This window comes from Epinephelus fuscoguttatus, linkage group LG10, assembly GCF_011397635.1.
Source record: "Epinephelus fuscoguttatus linkage group LG10, E.fuscoguttatus.final_Chr_v1".
NCBI lineage: Eukaryota > Metazoa > Chordata > Actinopteri > Perciformes > Serranidae > Epinephelus > Epinephelus fuscoguttatus.
In genome coordinates this window covers 12,049,284-12,068,027 of record NC_064761.1, presented here as the reverse complement: position 1 = coordinate 12,068,027, position 18,744 = coordinate 12,049,284, and the positions used below count along the sequence as shown (strand labels likewise).

General features: G+C 40.5%; 1 protein-coding gene across 2 annotated transcripts; it reads right to left on the bottom strand.

The window, feature by feature from the left end:
* Window positions 1–594: 594 nt before the first annotated feature.
* On the bottom strand, window positions 595–13,749 carry ttc14 (tetratricopeptide repeat domain 14). 2 transcript variants are annotated; one of them, XM_049587571.1, is made up of 12 exons: window positions 13,118–13,749; window positions 12,453–12,577; window positions 10,885–11,084; window positions 10,333–10,417; window positions 9,486–9,615; window positions 7,829–7,984; window positions 7,334–7,405; window positions 7,027–7,146; window positions 5,396–5,518; window positions 4,590–4,707; window positions 2,509–2,615; window positions 595–2,380 (listed from the first exon to the last, which is right to left on the bottom strand). In XM_049587571.1, the coding sequence occupies exons 1-12, from the start codon at window positions 13,249–13,251 to the stop codon at window positions 1,339–1,341; spliced, it is 2,412 nt and encodes an 803-aa protein (XP_049443528.1). In that variant the 5' UTR covers window positions 13,252–13,749; the 3' UTR covers window positions 595–1,338. The 2 variants fall into 2 exon arrangements, with proteins under 2 accessions (XP_049443528.1, XP_049443530.1); XM_049587573.1 differs by having other exon boundaries at window positions 13,610–13,737.
* Window positions 13,750–18,744: the final 4,995 nt, after the last annotated feature.

The following is an 18,744-nucleotide window of genomic DNA, read 5'->3' as shown; positions in this document are numbered from 1 at the left end:
GTGCAACCCCCCAAAAAATACTTACTTTAAAATGTATTGTCCCTGCAGCCTCCTGTATTTAGCACTAGTAACAGAGACATAGAGCGTTGTATTAACTTAAGTCAACATCTGGTATTAGCTATTTAAAAACAATACACAGAGAATTAAAAGCATTAAATATTTGAATATAATGATTAGTACCAAAAAGAAGATATTCAGATGGTATAACAGATTAATCTATTAATGTTATGAATCTTTAACATTTCTGTGTGAACATTTGTTTCATTTCTCGACAATGTGCTGCTGAATGAGAACTATAATCCAAGTCAAATATTGCATTCATTTTTGATAAAATGCTTTCTTGCAGGTTTAAATTTTATGAGCTTGATTTTTCTGCCCAACAGAGGCATTTAAATGTTTATGTTGCTGCTTTGATGCTTTGGAATTTATCACATTGGCTGTATCGGATATATTGCTATATATCAGCAAAGGATGCTTCATTCCTGTTATTTTGAGAAATATGCATGGTCTGTTAGCATTAGGAGGACAGGTAACAAACATTTGCTTGAACTGAAAAAGCCAATCAAATCCCAATGACGTGAATGACACCACATGTGACATTTTCAATGCTTTATTGACTAACATGAGTTTGTTCTACTCCAGAAGAAAAAGTGTTGGGACACAACTGGAACATCTGCATTGTGAAAAGCTTGAAAAAGTACTGCAGTACTAACAGTCGGGTTGTTTAACAAGCCACAGAGAGAATGCACAAAATGGCACAAGGCAGTAAACATAAGGCAGTATCTCCTTTAACAGATAAAAGTCTCAACTTAAGATGAACACAAAATGAGATATTAAAGCCTGTGGCAACTGATGTGACATAAGATGTGCTGAATAACGTAATATAACCTCAAAATGTACACAAACATTAACCTCTAAATGGGGAAATGATCACAGATGGCAAATAATATTGACTTCAGTAAGTGGAAAATGTCCCTCTCTTTACTTTGCTTACAGCAACCAGTTAGAATAATAACATGTAATCACATTATTTGGTTAAGTATTAAACTACAGTATCAAGCTATTCAGGCGCACATTCTGACCACAACAGGTTCTCACAGGCCGTAAATCCACCATAAGGACAAAGACATTTCAAATAAAATGACTCGGATGTTTTCACTAAATCTAATGGTAACGGACAACAACTGGGGACATTCAATCAACAACACATTTGGCCATTCCTTCAGCAGTGTTTGCTTGATGCACAGGTCAGAATGAATGAATTCGTGATACAAACATCCATTTCACAGTCTTGTTTCACTAGTATTGGGCACATTCTGGACTTTAGGTTTGGAGTTGTTATTTTGGCCTGACTCCTTTCTCCTTCTCAAACTGGGCAATCTGATTGAAAATATCTAGCAGGTTGGAAGGGAGATCTTTTTTAGGCTCTCCACCAGGTACTGGGGTCAAACTATTCTGTTTGTTATTATTATTTCCAGCCCCTTCTGATTTTCTGCTGTTTCCTCCATCTGACCTGTTGCTCTCGTCCTCTCTCCCCTTTCTGCTGTCCTTCTCTCTTTTTGCCTCCTCTACCTCCCGAATGTCTCCCCGCCCTCTGTTTTCACACCTACCACCATCCAAGGAGTTCCTTCTGGAAGAGTCATGTCTCATTCTGCTCTCCAAATGTTTGTACGCAGAACCCGAGTTCCCCAAATATTCAGATCTGGAACTGGATTTTCGTGAATAGTCAGATTCGGCAGAAGAGCAGGACACTTTTCGCTTTCTGTTCTCATCTAAGCTGCTTCTCCTCCTGGACTCACTGCCTCTCCTGTCTTTCCTATTATCCTCCTTCCCTCTCTCCCTGCTCCTATCCCTCCTTTCTCTACTCCTGCTCCCTCTCTCCTCTGTTTCCAGGCTTCTACTCTGACTGTTTTTCCTTCCTCTTGTCCTGCTTTCTTCCCTTTCCCTTCTTTTCTTCACTCTGCGTGAGGAGTCAGACTCTTCGTCTTCTGAAGCTGCTGACAAAGAATAAAGCTGACTGATTCGTCTTTCTTCAGCATCCTTTTCCACTACCTCCTCCTCATCCCTTTCTCCAAACCTCGGGCCTCCCTTCTGGTTGAGAAAGGTGGCGGAGGTATTGGGAGGAGCGGGATACCACTCCAGCTCGTCCTCCACTTTCTCCTTTCTGTCTTTCTCACTCTTACCCTCTTCACTCTTCCTGCTCTCCCTTGAGGAGATCCTGCGATGGTGCTTACTACCTCGCTCAGATCGCCTCCTTTTCTTTTTCTTCTTCTTGGACTTCCTGCGTGAGGAGGAAGACGATGAAGAAGAAGAGGAGCTCTTGGAGGAAGTGGAGGAAGAAGAAGAGGAAGAGACTGATCTCTTTCGTTTTTTCTTCATCCTGTAAAAAAAAAAAAAAAAAGACATCCACTGAAAACAGCTGATGCTTTGAAGTTATGAAATGACTTGCATGACTTCATCTGCAGTATATTTACCTGCCACACCTTTAAAAGATCAGAGCCAACTCACCTCTTCTCCTCTTTTAAGATCTTACGCAATTTCTCAGCACTGGTCTGGCTGCTCGTTGCTTTCTCCTGCTCCTTAGCCAGCGCTTCTTCTCGCCGGCGAATCGATTTCTTTACGGTCGCCGGGCAAGGCAAGGCAAGACATGACAATGGCAGGCAAGAGTCCACAGAGACATATTCAAACACGCCATGACCCAAGACATGCAACAGAGACCCCAAAATCAATCAGTATTCAGCCATTCATTCATTTATTCAGTCATTCGTGTTGGGAGTTAAAAGTATGGAGAGGAAGAGGGAAGTCAAAGGTTTGAGAAGGACAGAAGACGTTACAATCACACACCACAGATGACAGAATGATGGAGAAATATACGGAGGGTCACATATTTACCACAGAGAAAGTTGTGTGATCCAAGAGAACAGTAGTTAGCAGAGAGGCAGATGGAGGGACAGAGGTAAAAGCAGAGATGTGCAGAGAAGACAAACAGCATTTGTTCCCCATTGAGACACAGAAGGTTTCAACGTTACCGTATTTGGACCGGGGACATGGCACACAAAGTGTCCAGTGGAGGAGCCGTTGCCATTGTGCAGTTTATTTATTTTCACCCCCGCAAGGCAGGTGACAAGGCCGTGGAAGTTGGAGGGTCAAAGGGCAGAGGCCCAGGGTCGCAGACATACAAACACACCAAAAGACTTCATCAGTATTACAAACCGACAGTGTCGGGAACATGTATGTGTTTATGTGCAAAATTAAGAATGTAACAGGATGTTGTTGAGAGAAGAATACCTAATATTTTCTCTAACTAAGTAGAGTATCTGTATCAGATAAACATTTGGCAACTTGAGACAGATGCCCCTATGGCCGCTCTCAGACATGATTCAGCACCATGGACAGCACTGCATGGAGCTCTGGTCTAGATATTGTAAAACCCCCACTAAGCCCCTGGTACACTTAAATGGGTGTTTTTTACTTATTTGACTGATTAGGCTTGATAAGAGTGTGTGGGCGTTTTCAGACTGTGCATGGCATCTCCCTTAATGCCCCAATTCCGTACTACACACTAATTCTGAGCAGGCTTTAAGTGTTTGGTGTGATAACACTGGAAAAAGGACCAAATTAAATCAGTATCAGTACTAAATATTCTTGATTTTTGAGTGTGCGGGAAATTTTTTAACTAGTTGTTCATGATGGTGAAACGGCCCCAGGATAACTTTCAAAAAACAAATGTATTACATTTCTGATGTGAACCATTCAAGTTGCAGTTACAGTTTACATCCATGTCTGTCCACACTCGTTTGACACGACAGTAGACAATGCTTCAAATATGGATATACTGAAAAGACGCAAAAACTCTAAAATGTGGATGCTGCTTCATACACATCTTCAACCAAGCAGCACAGAAGTTCTATACAATCAGCACCAAGTTGGAAACATAAGTTTAGTGTCACCAATTCAGTATCTGACCAACTGTTAGATTCATACATGCCTCTGAATTTGGATTTACACCTGCTCCAATTTATTTTCTGGCCACTTGGGGGCAGTAGAAACAAGCTGTGAGCCCAGTATTGCAGGTACAGAGCAACATTAACATTCTTTTGAGTTGTGTGTCTAGGCACCTGGTGAATATAAGTCCAATATTCACTCTCCTTACAACTTAGTTCTTAGTCTACACCAGCTGCTGAGGGGAAAACCTGGCTCGCTAGCTGCTAATCAAGTCTCTATATTCCCCAGTTAATCATTAATTTTGTCTGTCATTTGGTGCTGAGCAGGTAATGTACACCCAGGTTTTTGGCGTTGTTTTGGCTTCCTTCTGCAGCGTATGAAAGCAGTGAAACGAAAAAAACAAAACAGATATGCTGAGGGCCTGAAACTCCAAATAAATACCCTATAAAAAGTTAATTATTAATGTAATGTTTTTTTAAAGTCATACGAAACACCACAATTAAGGGTAGGCTTGACAAAGCTTTGATATGCCCATTATTGTTGCCATGTGTTTTAATGGTTAAACCTAAAATACACATGGTGCATACCTGTCAACTTTGTCTAAGTCCCGCACGTGCTGCGTGCGTGTTTGGTGGTCCGCTCACCTGTATTGTGTCTGTGATCTTGTGCAGGGCCTCCTGTGCCTCAGGGTTTGAGTCATCGAGAGACAGAGCTCTTCTGTACAGTCCCTCTGCTGTTACTAGTTTCTCCTGTTCCTCAAGCCTTCAGAGAGAGAGAGAGAGAAAGAGAGAGAGAGAGAGAGAGAGGAGAGAGAGAGAGAGAGAGAGAGAGAGAGAGAGAGAGACACACACAAAATAGATTTGAGTTAATAACGTCACAGTTATTACTCAGAAATAACTGTTTCTATTAATTACTTACATTTAATTACATTTTTCTGTTACCACTCCCATCTCTACACTGACCTCTTTTTAATTACATGAACAAACGGGAAAAATAAATGGGAAGAAAAATGACATGAAAAATATAGCACAGGAGAGGTTTCTACTGTGCTGTGCAACTGCTGGCGATGGCTCTTCTACCTTTCACTTAGGCTAAGCAGCATGATACTGATTACTTCAGGATACATGTTCATTTATAGACACTCACCTACAAAGACATGTTAGCTGGACTGTGCAGGCTGGCTCTTGTTTCAGGCTGCAAACTAAACTTTTCCTCAATTTCCAAGATGGACATGAACAACAGCCTTGACACTGGACTTGGCCTTTTATGAACAGGCAGCACAGAACCCCCATCCCTTTCACACAAGTAATGTTAGCACACAATTCTTGCTCTCTGCCTGCCGCACAGAGGCAAGAGACGGCGAGAGGACAAATGCATCCCTCATTCATTGGAAAACTACCAGGACAGACACCTGTGAACTATGATTAAAGCAAAAGGTAACACTGCTTACTGTTTTCCTCTCTCCACCAATGTCTGGCAGAGGTACTTCTTGGCATTGCGGTGATCTGGACAGCTCTCCAGGGCCAATTCAAAGTCTGATACAGCTTTCATGATGCTGCCTTTGTTAGCGTATCTGTGAAAAACCAAGGAAGAAAACACACAGTGAGACTAAAAAAAAAAAAACTTAAAAAAAAAGAGAGAATCAAATCATTTTATCTGCAGTAAGTATTGCAACTGAGAAACAATTATATTCTGAGAAGGATTTTTTCCATTCTCTATTGAAAGACTTGATGCTTACTGAGGGATTAGTCTTACTTTAACAATTATGTAAATACAAACAAGACAGTTTTGACATTAACATCAATGTTTGTTATGCCATTCATGGAGGAGCTCCCTTTGTGTTATATCATTGTGTTTCATCAGGTACACTGAGCGGGCGCAGAGCCAAACATACCTAATTACTGCAACACTGACAATGAAATTTAGACAGGGACAAGTGTGTTATCTGATATACTGTTCCTTCTATTTTCTTCAAGGGTTTCCACCTGTGAATTGCAAGCTAGGAGACCCGCCCAGCCTGGGTCGATCCCCCGCCTGGGACTAAGCATCAGGGATTTTTTTTACAAATTAATTTTTAAGTTTTCAAACTAAACTAGCCTGGAAAATAAAGGAAAACACCCTGCTAGCGTTAAAATGAACAGCAACACGTAACTGCACACACAAGCACGCATCAATACACACAACTCACAGAGCTGCCAGCTTCTGATATTGTGACAGCCACAGCTGCAACAGGGAGTTCAACCCAAGTCAATGAGGTCATGTTAAACTGGCTAGTATTAATGCTTCTAGTTTTCTAACTTTCTAGTTAGTTAATGTTTGACTGGTTGATGTTAACAGTAATGTTATAGTAAACGAGCCAGCAGCCGAAGTTTGCATTTAGGGTGATTCATGATAATGGCTAACCATTACCTTTAACCATAAGATGTCAGAACACCATTCACTATGGGACTCAAGGCGGCAATGAGATCTATCCTTCGCATTTTGTCCTTGGCAACTTCTCTATCCATGACAGGTCTCATTTCTAGCTTTTTAGGGGCCCTATGCACAATGTTGTTTTGTCCCAGTTCAATCCCTCATAAATACATCCCAAAGCTGCATCATATTACATATGTTTCAAACTTATCTGCATTGTTACCATCAAAATCCTCTGTCAAAAAAGAAACTCGACTGCCAGCCTTCTCCGGGCTGCCTCCAGCCCCTGTCAAAAGATACTTGCCACCTGGCCTGACAACTTTTCTGGGGGAAACCCTGTCCTCCAAATGAATTGCTGCATTCTCTCTGTCTGACACATTCTTTGTCAGTGCTCACCACTTCAATTTGATGTACAATTTGGAAAAAAATTACGTCAATCATTTATCATTTAAAAACAACTGCTAAATGTTCACCAAAATAAAATACACAAAGCAGATGGCTTAGAAAACTCTTGAGATGGGTATACGATATATAAATGTCAAATAATGAAAGACCTTCCAGGGGATACAGGCCCTGGTAATCACTGGAAACCATGATATAAAACCAGAGTTACACCGTATTAGAACATCCAAATTAAGATGCATGACTTAAATTTAAAAATCAACTCACAGAGCTCCACGCGCCACCAGTGCTTCAACATTATTAGTGTCGATATCCAAGGCTTTGTTATATTCATTCATGGCTTCCACGTGACGACCGTGTTTGAAGTGGTCCACACCTGCACGGACACTGATGGAACAAAGAGAGACAAGGAAGATGGAGAATGGGTTTATATTAATGTCAAGTCAGAAACAGCCAAAGGAAGAAAGACTATATGAAAGGACATGTTGCTCACTTTGTATTGTGATTCAATTCAAAAACAGAATCAAGTCCATCTACACACTTCCTGCAGTTAAAGTTAAAAGTTTAGAATTACCACTTCAAGGCCCATGATGCAGACTGTTTCTTCCTGATTACAGAAGCAAAATCCTCTTCATTGAAAATTTTACTGTGGAGAAAAGAGGCACAAGGTCACACTCCGGCAACGTTTAAAACAGCTGTCTCTCAACATTGTTGGTTTCCTTTACCTAAAGAGTACCAGCTGCCTGCCTGGAAAGCTAAACTTTAAATTTGGAAAGAAAAGTCTCCTGGCACAGAAACACTCAGAGAATAGATACAGAGAAGTTTTTCACAGGCCACAGCACATGAACCAAAGACATTAATTATAACAGTATAAAGGTATTTGTTCTTTTCCCTTACAGTTTTCCATACTCACAATTACTAATTTACATACTTATAATTCTTTGCACATTATGAAACTTGCCTTGACATTTGGTGATAAGAGAGAAGTAACACTTATCAGATAACTGCTGCGTTGCTTAGAGCTCTCATTTCAAACAAGTGAGTCAAGTCAGCCGGTCAACATGTTTACCTTTGTAGTCCTCTCATCATTGACGGCGGGTGGGTGTCACTAATCCCCACCTTTTCCAGCAGGAAGTCCACTACGGAGGGGTTGTGGTATCCATGGCAACTCTTCAGTATGCACTCATAGGTCTCACTGGAGTCAGCAGCTGCACAAACGCTACGGCTAAGAGGAGAGGAGTCAGAGTCCCACGTGAGAACTGAACGCGATCAACAAGTAGGCTAGAATTACGGCCTCATGGCTGTATGCCTCCGTCAACCAGTCAAGTTATAGTTTATATCCATGTCTGTCCAGACTTATATAATATCTATGATGAAGACTTTGAAGGAATTTAATGAAAGGTTTTAAAGGGATAGTGCACCCAAAAATTAAAATTCAGCCATTATTTACTCACCCATATGCCGAGGGAGGAGACCATGAGACATGGGCACCGCGTTCATGTGTGTTCACGTACTTTCGCTGGTCTCGCGCCCAGAGAGGCAGTTAGAGCTACAGGCTACAATGAGGCTAAAAACATAGTTCAAATGGCGTTTTTCGAAACAACTTTTTATGTCGGGGCTTCAGGACACTTGGATCACTACAGACGAGCTGTATGGAGATATTTTGTAGTTTCAATTATGTGTTTTTGGATGTTTGAATCTGGGGCGCCATCAGCCTCCATTAGGTGGGGTTGTGTTGCTACCTCCTCTCCCCTTGGATCTCTGGAAGTGTTGTGAGGACTCTAAAACTTCACCTGAGCCTCCCTCTGCATATGGGTGAGTAGATAATGGCTGAATTTTCATTTTTGGGTGCACTATCCCTTTAAGTGTATTTTTTGGTGAAATGTGGAATCCTTCACACACATCTTCAACCCGGCAGCACAGAAGATCCATACAATCAGTAGAGGTGGACACCCAAGATGTCATCAATTCAGTACCCAACCAAATGTCTCGCCTTGAAGTTGAGTAATGGGCGAAAAAGTGTTTTTGTAGGACATTATGATGTCACAGTGAAGTTAACCTTTGATCTTCTGGATATAAAATGCCATCACTTCATCATTTTATCTTGTCAGACATTTGTGTAAAATGATTTCAGAATTAGCGTATCATTTCTTGAGTAGCCAAAAACATGTTTCATGAGGTTACAGTGACCTTTGAGCCAAATTTGAAGAAATTCTTTCAAGGCATTCTTGTTGTGTTTACGAGAGCTGGATGGACAGACAACCCAAAAATATCATGCCTCTGGCCACGGCTGTCGCCAGCACAGAGGTATAAAAACACTAAACAGATAATTCCAGTTATAGCAACTCATGCTACAATTAGCTGCACTTAAATAGTTTATCTTCTCTTGTGATTATAAAGTGAATACGGAGCTCACAAAGAAAATGTTTACATGAGCATCAGTCGTGACTGCAGCTGATCTGTATAAAATAATGACGAGCAGCTAGAATCACAGAAAATACAGCATGACAGGATGAAATGGGTGTTACCATCAACAAACAAATTAAATTTAAATTCAATTTTAATGTATTAATCAGTGTTAAACACAAATAGCCAGATGTTTTTCCCTAAAGTAATTCTGAAACTACAACATTTTCTTTTTTAAATTAGTCTTAGTTTGTCAGAGCCTTTCAGAGTTCAGTGTTGTGTATTTTGTAGTGTTTTGTCATGTCATGTTGTGTAGTTACCTGTAGTGTATGGGCAGCTCCTCCCGGGGAAAGACACCCAGTTTAATGTGCTCCAAGCTGGAAGACAGAGAGGCCGGGTGGAGGGACACTGTGATTTTCTCCTGGTAGCGGTCAATATCTTTCACCGCAGCTACAGAATGAGACAGTGCAGATATTAGGTGAAGATTTGACCACATTTTTCTTTTGACATGAAAAACAGCAAAAACTCACAACAAAAAATCATGATCTAAATACATTCAGGTATTTTTAACTTGTGAATTTCTGGAGGGCATTCTGATTGGTAACTGTCTGGAAATCATGCAGATATAGATATTGTAGAGCTTCAATGATTAGTCCATTGACAAAAAAGACTCAATAACTATTTTGATAATTGATTAATCAGTTAGGTAACTTTCAAGCAAAAATGCCAAACATTCTCTGGTTTCAGCTTCTCAAATGTGAAGAAAGTGCTTGTTTTGGTGATGGTCTCCAGTCATCGCTAATATGACTATTGTTTGAGGTCAACTGGTGGATTTTTAAAGGCTGATGCAATAATAATAATAGTTTGGAATAGGAAAAAGCCAATAGCCGATAGTACGTCCCCACGTGACTGGATACACAGCCATCAGCTACTACTGGAGCCAAGTTTCACCGTAAATGTTAGTTTTTAAAAAGTCTTATCAGCACCAGTTTATCCGTTTCGACGATTAATCTGCAACATTAAAACGATAGGTTGAATAAGTCAAGCCAACTTGTTGACTGTCAAAGCCTTATTAACAACTTTAGGTAAAATGAGCCTGAAGTCTGGCTGTAAGAGAAACTCCGCACACAGCTGGTTGTTTAAGGCAAAGTCAACTTAGACAGTGACCTCTGATAAAGTCCCCGATCTGGTAGTAGGACAAAGGATCATCATGGCTGCCGGTGGAGGGAATTTCTCTGATGTGACATAGAGCCTGAAGGTGGAAGAAAAAGGAAAAAAAAAACAGCTGAACAGTTTAGATAAGTCTTCAGATGTGTTGTGTGGTTCCACCTGGTGCAGGGACTTGCAAGAAGTTACTAAAGTAACTATAGTTCTGTGAGGTATTCCTGGAGGAATACCGGTCATGTTGGTCGAACCCTTAGGGCAGGAGATTCCCAGAAACCAAATGTGGATTAGGTAGTCAGAACTGAGATGGATAAATCGCATACATGTCAAGCATGTGACTTTAGATCTCAACCTGCATGGTGCACTATGAGACACATTGTTTACTCTTACTGGCAGTCATTCAGGAATTCACAGAGCCAGAGCTGTACCAGTATACCTGGCCCACTCACAATCCAAGTCTTCTGCATCTACAATGGTTGAACGATTGGTTTTGATCTGTCACAAGATTTATGACAGGGCTTAAGCCCATTTAATTGATTTAGCTTCTTGACATACCGACAACTCTAGGTCTTCTATGTCTCTCTTCAGTCCTCCTGCGGTGCAAAGAAGAGTAAGGAAGAAGCCGTAATCTCTAATGTTGTTGATCCTCCCCACCACAATGTCTCCTCTTTCCAAGTCCCTGTACAGCATGGCTCTTCTTTCCTCATAAGACACCTCCATGAATAACTCCACTGGTGGCATGATGGCATAGGGCTCTGGGAAGGCAGAGGCAGAAAGCACAGTTAAATATCTCACACACAAAGATACATTCCTACTTCAATTTAAAAACAACCTGTGTAGACACAGATGGAGGGCTGAACCTCCTGCTGCTCTGCTAATGTGCTGCTCACTCTACACCACCTGTGTAGACACAGTGGCTACATTTTCCTGTACACTAATAATGAACTACTACTGAAAATATGACAACATTCTGAATTTGATGCTTGTCATGTAAACAGCATATTCAGTTTAGATATACCAATTTGCCGAATTTCAGAGTAAGACATATGGAATATGCCGGTATTATTCGGGTTTAAGGAGCATTCTTAGGGCGGGTGTACGGCACACTCAGAATACACATTTCCACTGGGGTTTTTTATCCCAGATGCGACACACAACCTCTTGCCTGTTTGCAGTCAGCTCTGTGCATTGTCATGGTTATGTTGTACATAACCCCCCCAGCCAACAGTTTGCAAGGCTGGTGCATAGATGCATGCCCAAAAGAGAAGCTCATATATCTGGTCACCTACTTTTAAACATTATGAAATACTTTGTTATTAACAGCTCTTTGGATAAGCGCAAATATTCAATGCCCACCTCTTCAAGTAGGTGGTTAAAGGAATGAAAGAGGGAGGCTGTATTTGCATGGAGGAACAAGTCCACCAACAAGAGGAAAAATCCTGTAATGATGAAAAGAAGCAAGTGGAACAAGCGGCTCCAGCCTTTCCACTTATCCATATTTTGACATAATAAATAACATGTCAGGGCACGTTAATCAAATTATGCGTGGCTACATGTAAACAGGAATATTAAGAAAATAATCATTTTAATAAGCTATGTAAAAACCTTCAAAGGAATATTGTATCTTTTTTTAAAAAAAGGGCAAAAACTGGAATACTTTGTGCATGTAAACATAGTGTGTGTTGCACACTTCTGAAAGACATAAAAAAAATATTTATCAGGAGAGACTTCAAAGATTTGTATTTTGGAGCTCACAGACTTGAGGCAAAAAACATTATTAGAGAACTTAACAACACTTTGGCGCCAGGTATGACTTCATCAACAGTCCAACAGAGAGTCACATTCTGTGAAATCCCCTCCCCTAATTAGGAACTCATCCAGCACAGGCTGGAAAAATAGGGAAGGGACACTGAGCTGTAAGTAGGCACACATGAAAAGATATGTACATACATGAGTACAACTTCATTTAAATTTGGTTGTACTGATACATGGTATAGGTGATCACAGAGAGCAGGGGGTTGAACAACAGTTAAACAAAGTGAGAGCTTAGCTCAGTTTATTTTGCTACTGTTTAACTCTTTTGGTGTGGACAGCTTGAGATATGTAGTCACACCAACACACACCTGTAGCATCCTCCTCCTCATGTTCCTCCTCTTGATGAGTGGCGGTTTTCCATGCCGGACAAAACAGGATGTCAGCCTTTCTGGCAATGAACTGCTCCACAAGGACGCTGTCCTGCCGATCACTCCTGACACACAAAAACACATAATCAGCAGAGGCTCTTTAATAAATGACATTTTATCACTACGAATGTTGTGTAAAGCATGCCTGGTAGACGTATGCATGTGAAGATGAAATCAGACAGTTGAATTCAAATTCACAAAATGAAAGAAACAACATTTTTATTCTAGGAGCCTCCGACTGCAACAATCAATAAAAAGAGGTATCAGATCATCTACATCTCACATAACTGCATTACTAGTTACTGATAAAATCATCCTTAACTGAGACTAGACCCGTAACAAACACTTTTTATCATCCACTATTGTGATAAATAATCAATGCAGCCCTCCTTGTGATCAATAATATATCAAGATGCATGGAAGAAACAGAGAAACGAAATCCCCCAAAATATTAGCGATTAGCTTGCCAGTGCAAGAAGTGATGACCTTCTAAAGGAGAAGTTTAAATTGGAGATGATAAATAAAAGTTAATATGTTAACTGGAAATATCTTCTTCAGAAAACAAATAAAACAAAACCAAACAAACAAAAGTAAGCTGCTGATACCTTTCACACGTGGCCTTGCACAGGTCAGACACCACAGCCTGGAAGTCTGGGTTTTCTGTTTGTTCACATTTCAGTTTGTTAAACAGTGATTCTCCATGATATGTTAGACACTGCCTCAACAAGTCTCTGTCCATTTTTCTTTTTACAACAACAGTCACATTATTGTACACGGTAAACAAAATACAGCGACCGTCAGCTATGGTTAACACGCTTTAACGTTAGCTGTTAGAAAAATCCAGCAATTTTGATATTAATACTGTCGATGGTGTCGCGCAGACATCGTTTCTTATACCACTACACACTCCAATTGAACAGAGTTGAATACCTCATCGCGAATGGTTGATTATTTAGTGCATAGACAGAGAAATACGGACATACGTTAGCTGGAAAACGTTACTCTGCATCGTTTAGCTAGCTAACGTTAGCAAAACAAACGCTTCTTGGTCATAGTGACACACTATCACGTTGACATTTATCTTTGTAAAAACTCACGATATTCCGGTAGCTTTACATATGTAAAGTTGCACCGTCTCCTAAAACACACAACACAACTATCGTTTTCGTTCCGCAAAGTTTACTTCAAGAGCAGAAAACTCGTCTGCTCAAATCTCCGTGCACACATGAGCTACTGAGCATGCGCAGGGTGTGTTACACTGAAAGCGTCGGTAGAAACAAGCTCCACCTAGGAACTATAGCGGATGAATAAAAAAGACAATTTTTTTGTGAGGGAGTTTGAAGTTCAACTAAATTCAAAGTTAAATGGAAAACGTATCAGCTACAATACACCATAGTAACTCATTTTATAGAAAGGTAAAATATCCTACCACAATTTAGTCTTACAAACAGCCTAAACTGGTACGCTTTAACAGGCAAGTCTTTGATTTCTGATTTTCAGTGAACTTTAGGAAACATTCAGCAGTCACACACATCATTAGCAAAAACCATCAGTACTGTTTTCATTAATAGCTAGCGTAAATAAGGGCTTCAGCACTGGTTACTAAGGAAGGAAGGACATGCGGCAATGGTGCAGAGTCTATGCAGATAAATGAGGTATACCCACCTGTCTTTCTGGCTGTTTACAGTACACCCACCTATCAGCCAGAAAGCTTTTAGATTATATAGAGTATATTAACTTCCTCCTCTGTAACTTACCAATCTACCTACACCCACCTCTTCACTACACCACTGACCTGCAGTATTCCTCCTTCGCACACTGTGGGTGAAGAAGCCTGTCACTATAGGAGCTGTAGTACCTACAGTGCTACTAAACTGACTGAAGTAGTGATAACAGTAAAACATTAGGCGTAATGTGGAATAGAAGAATTTGAAGTGATCCAAAAGCAGAGAGGGCAGATGAAGACGGGAACTGCATCACATAGATAAGAAACCTGTTTGACAACCTTGATGTGGGTTTCCAGTCATGGTCTAGCAAGAGCTCATTGAGGGCAATGGTATTCTAACAATGGAAAACCAATGCTGGTGGTGACGTACTTTCCTCTACTTACCAGCTAAAAGTAATGCTAAAACAAATTAGATCCTCAGTGGAGTGTCAGGCTCCTATGACTTATGTTGACAGCCCCCACAACTGCAGCCCCAACAACTTCTGCCCCAGCAACAGCTGCTCCCAAAACTCCTGCACCCACAACTGTGGTCCCTCAACTGCTGCCCCAACAACAGCTGCTCCCAAAACTCCTGCACCCACAACTGCAGCCCCCACAACTGCAGCTCCCTACTGCAGCGCCCACAGCTGCAGGCCAGACTACTGCGGCCACAACAACTGCTGCCCTAACAACTGCAGCTCCCCCCACAACTGCTGTACCCACAAATGTAGGCCTGACTACTGCAGTACTGACAACTGCAGCCCCTACAACCGCAGCTGCAATATTTGTGGTGACTGCTGACCAGTGTTGGGGGTCGTTACTCAAAAAAGTAATGTGTTATACATTACACATAAAATAGGAGAAACCTGTCTCCCTCAAGCAATAAACAGGGCAGACAATAGGATTTTATTTATTTTTACACTACATTTTCACTGAAAGCTGACCGAATCCGACCCGAGCCCGAATACAATTTATAGCTACATTTTTGACAAACCCGGCCAACCTGTCGGGTACCGTAGGGCTCGGATCACCACACTCTAGCGTGTGTATGTGTCCCCTATAGGGGCCTATCTGAATTTCTGTCTTTGAGAGATATTATTTGTAATATAACTGAATTTTCTATCCATACATATAAACTTTAAATATATTAAAATGATAAGGCATCTTTGAGTAAACTGCGAGTATCATTTAAGTAGGCTATGTCGTGGCCGGCCGAGTGTTCTCTTTTTGGAAATCAAAATATGGTCACCCTAATGTAGCATGGGGGATCTATGCCAGGGGACCCTACTGGAGGCTTGCCCAGACCGGGGTTGGAACCCATGACCTGCTGTCCCGTCACTATCCACTGCTTACACTCTATGGGTGTAACAGAGGCCAAAGACTGAAAGCTCCTGCCATAAGAAACCAGTCAAGACCCTAACTTTGAGTGAGACAGATGGAATCCTGCTTCCAGCCAACTAATGGAAATGCCAAAATGTGTGATTTATTACAGATTGTTTTACAGCCTTCTGGTATAGCCTAATAATGGGATATAAATTATAGGCTATTTAAGTAGAATGTGGAATATTTGAACCGACCAAAAGCAGATAGAGCAAATCAAGAAAAAAAAATGACAAGAAACCTGTCTGTCAACCTTGATGAGAGTTTCCAGTCATGGTCTAGCAAGAGCACACTGAGGACAATGGCATTTTAACAATATGAAAAACTGATGCTGGTAGTGATGTAGTTTCCTGTCCATACTTGATATAATCTAAAGTAGTTCTGAAACAAAGACGATCCTCCTAAGTGTTACTTTTCTTGGTAGAATCCTGTAAAGGTATTTGATTCATAACTTTTGCTTTTATGTAATTATGTATTTTATGATTTAAAATATATTAAAATCCTGACATGCATCGCCTGTATTACTTTATTATTCCTATGGCAAAAAAGGGATGCCTGTGTATTTTATCTCTGTGTGGGTACATTTATTTTACTATGTTTAATTAATAGTATCATTGTCATGCTGTTAAAAAAGTCGGTAACACTTTACAATAAGGTACACAAAATTAGAATAGTTACTGAGGAACTAATGAGTAGTTACTGAGGAACTAATGATGAACTATTAGTTAATGTTCAGTTCTTCAGTAACCCCTGATCAAATTCCAGAGGAGTAGTTACTGAGGAACTAATGAGGAACTAACTATTAGTTAATGTTCAGTTCTTCATTACCTCATGATCAAATTTCAGAGGAGTAGTTACTGAGGAACTAATGAGGAACTAACTATTAGTTAATGTTCAGTTCTTCAGTAACTCATGATCAAATTTCATAGAGGGGTTAATCACGACTTAATGATTAGTGAACTAGTTACTTCATCAGTACAGAATCAATCAATCAATCAATTAATTAATAGTATCATTGCCATGCTGTTAAAAAAGTCGGTAACACTTTACAATAAGGTACACAAAATTAGAATAGTTACTGAGGAACTAATTATGAACTAACTATTAGTTAATGTTCAGTTCTTCATTAACTCATGATCAAATTTCAGAGGAGTAGTTACTGAGGAACTAATTATGAACTAACTATTAGTTAATGGTCAGTTCTTCAGTAACCCCTGATCAAATTTCAGAGGAGTAGTTACTGAGGAACTAATGATGAACTAACTATTAGTTAATGTTCAGTTCTTCAGTAACTCATGATCAAATTTCATAGAGGGGTTAATCACGACTTAATGATTAGTGAACTAGTTACTTCATCAGTACAGAATCATTACTCAATAACTTGTCCATTAGTTAGTCCTAAAGTAAAGTGACACATAATGATTAGTCTTTCATTACTTCATCGCCATCTTTAAAATTAGTTCCTTAACAAAAAAGTCACAGACAGCAGGGTTCTTGAGAAGAGTTTTATACATTATTTTCAGACCACATACACATTAATATGACCATTCATGTTATTCTGTACGATGATGCCTTAAGGTGCGGACACACCAAACCGACATCAAAGAACTAGCAGCGACGAAAGCCAACTGTTGAGTCGTCTACGTTGCCTCACGTCAACCTGTGTCAGTTGCATTTGAACACACTACAAAGACTACATCCGACGGCCAAGTAGCACATACGTTCTGCGCCTGCGTGAGAGAGAGCGGAATGAGAGCGGTACATCCTGTCAGCCGAGGGGTTTCCTATCTGTGCAGCAGAGCACCGCAGCACCTCCACGGACTATTACATCCAGACAGTCCCGGTGTTTCCTCCACAGGCTCCACTTCACTCAGCTTCACTCAGCTGCCTGACAAACCCGCTGCTTCTTCCCACTTTAACCTGAATAACAAACCAGGGCTCGGTACTCTGGTTGGATCCAAACGGCGAGCTGGAGCTAGCTGGGAGGCTAGCGGAGGATAACTGGCTGTGTTTCCCTCCGGTCATGCTGCAGCTATTTAAAGTGAAAGCTAATTGACAATTATTCTTAATAAACAATGGATTGGCAGCTTCTTTATATGAATGCAATGATCATTTCTCATCTAACATACTGTATGACAAGCTGGACCCATGCAAAAAGTACAATGCTGAAACCCATTCTCTTCCTGTACAAGCAGGCTCTGAAAGTGCTTGACAGAAAACCAAATATTCACTATCATTGTCACATTCTCAGCAAATATAACATCCTCAGCTAATACGCTGATGCCTGCCTATTGTTTAAGATCTTAAATGGCATGGCTCCTTCACCTCTCAGTTCTTTTGTTAAACAAAAAACATCTGACAACAGATCTACAAGATCTGCCCAGAGAGGGGACTGCATTGTACCTTTCAGGTCCAGCTCCTTCAGTCAGTCTTGCTTTGTTGTTAGAGCCTCACAGTTTTGGAACACCTTACCAACTGAAATAAGATACTGTGCCACTTATCACACCTTCACAAAAAATCTAAAGACCTGGCTTTTAAAAAACAAACACGTGATCACTCCTAACTAGTTTATGATGTATTTTACCATTGTTTATTAACTTGCTGCTAACCTGCTAAATGTCTCTGTCCATTGTCAGGCCGCCAGCTTTGCATAGCTTGGTATGTACTAACACCCAATAGTCTGATTAATATTGGTATTGTATTTTATTTTGCTCAAGTTCTGATGCTCTGCATGGCTGACTATTTTGCTTGATTACCACTGGACTGTATGTTGCTGCTCTGTGCTTCTTGCATGTCTACCATTATGCTGTTCAAGTTCTGCTGCTCTGCCTCTCCGATGCTTTGCATGGATGACTATATGGCTTGCCGGCTATTAGACTGCATGCTGCTGTTTTATGCTTTTTGCATGGCTATTATGTATTATTATGTTGTCCTGTTCTGTATATATTGTAAATACTGTATCTTACTTTTAATGCTTCTGTTTTAGGTTATGGTTTCATAACATCTTGCCGGAGGACTACAGTTGCGAATTAGCTGGCTGGCTAAAACTGGCACATTTATAGTAATGTTGATTGTTGACTGTACTGTCCTTTTTATAAATAAACTGAAACAGAAACTGAAACTGAATTATGCACGGTGTAGGGTCAC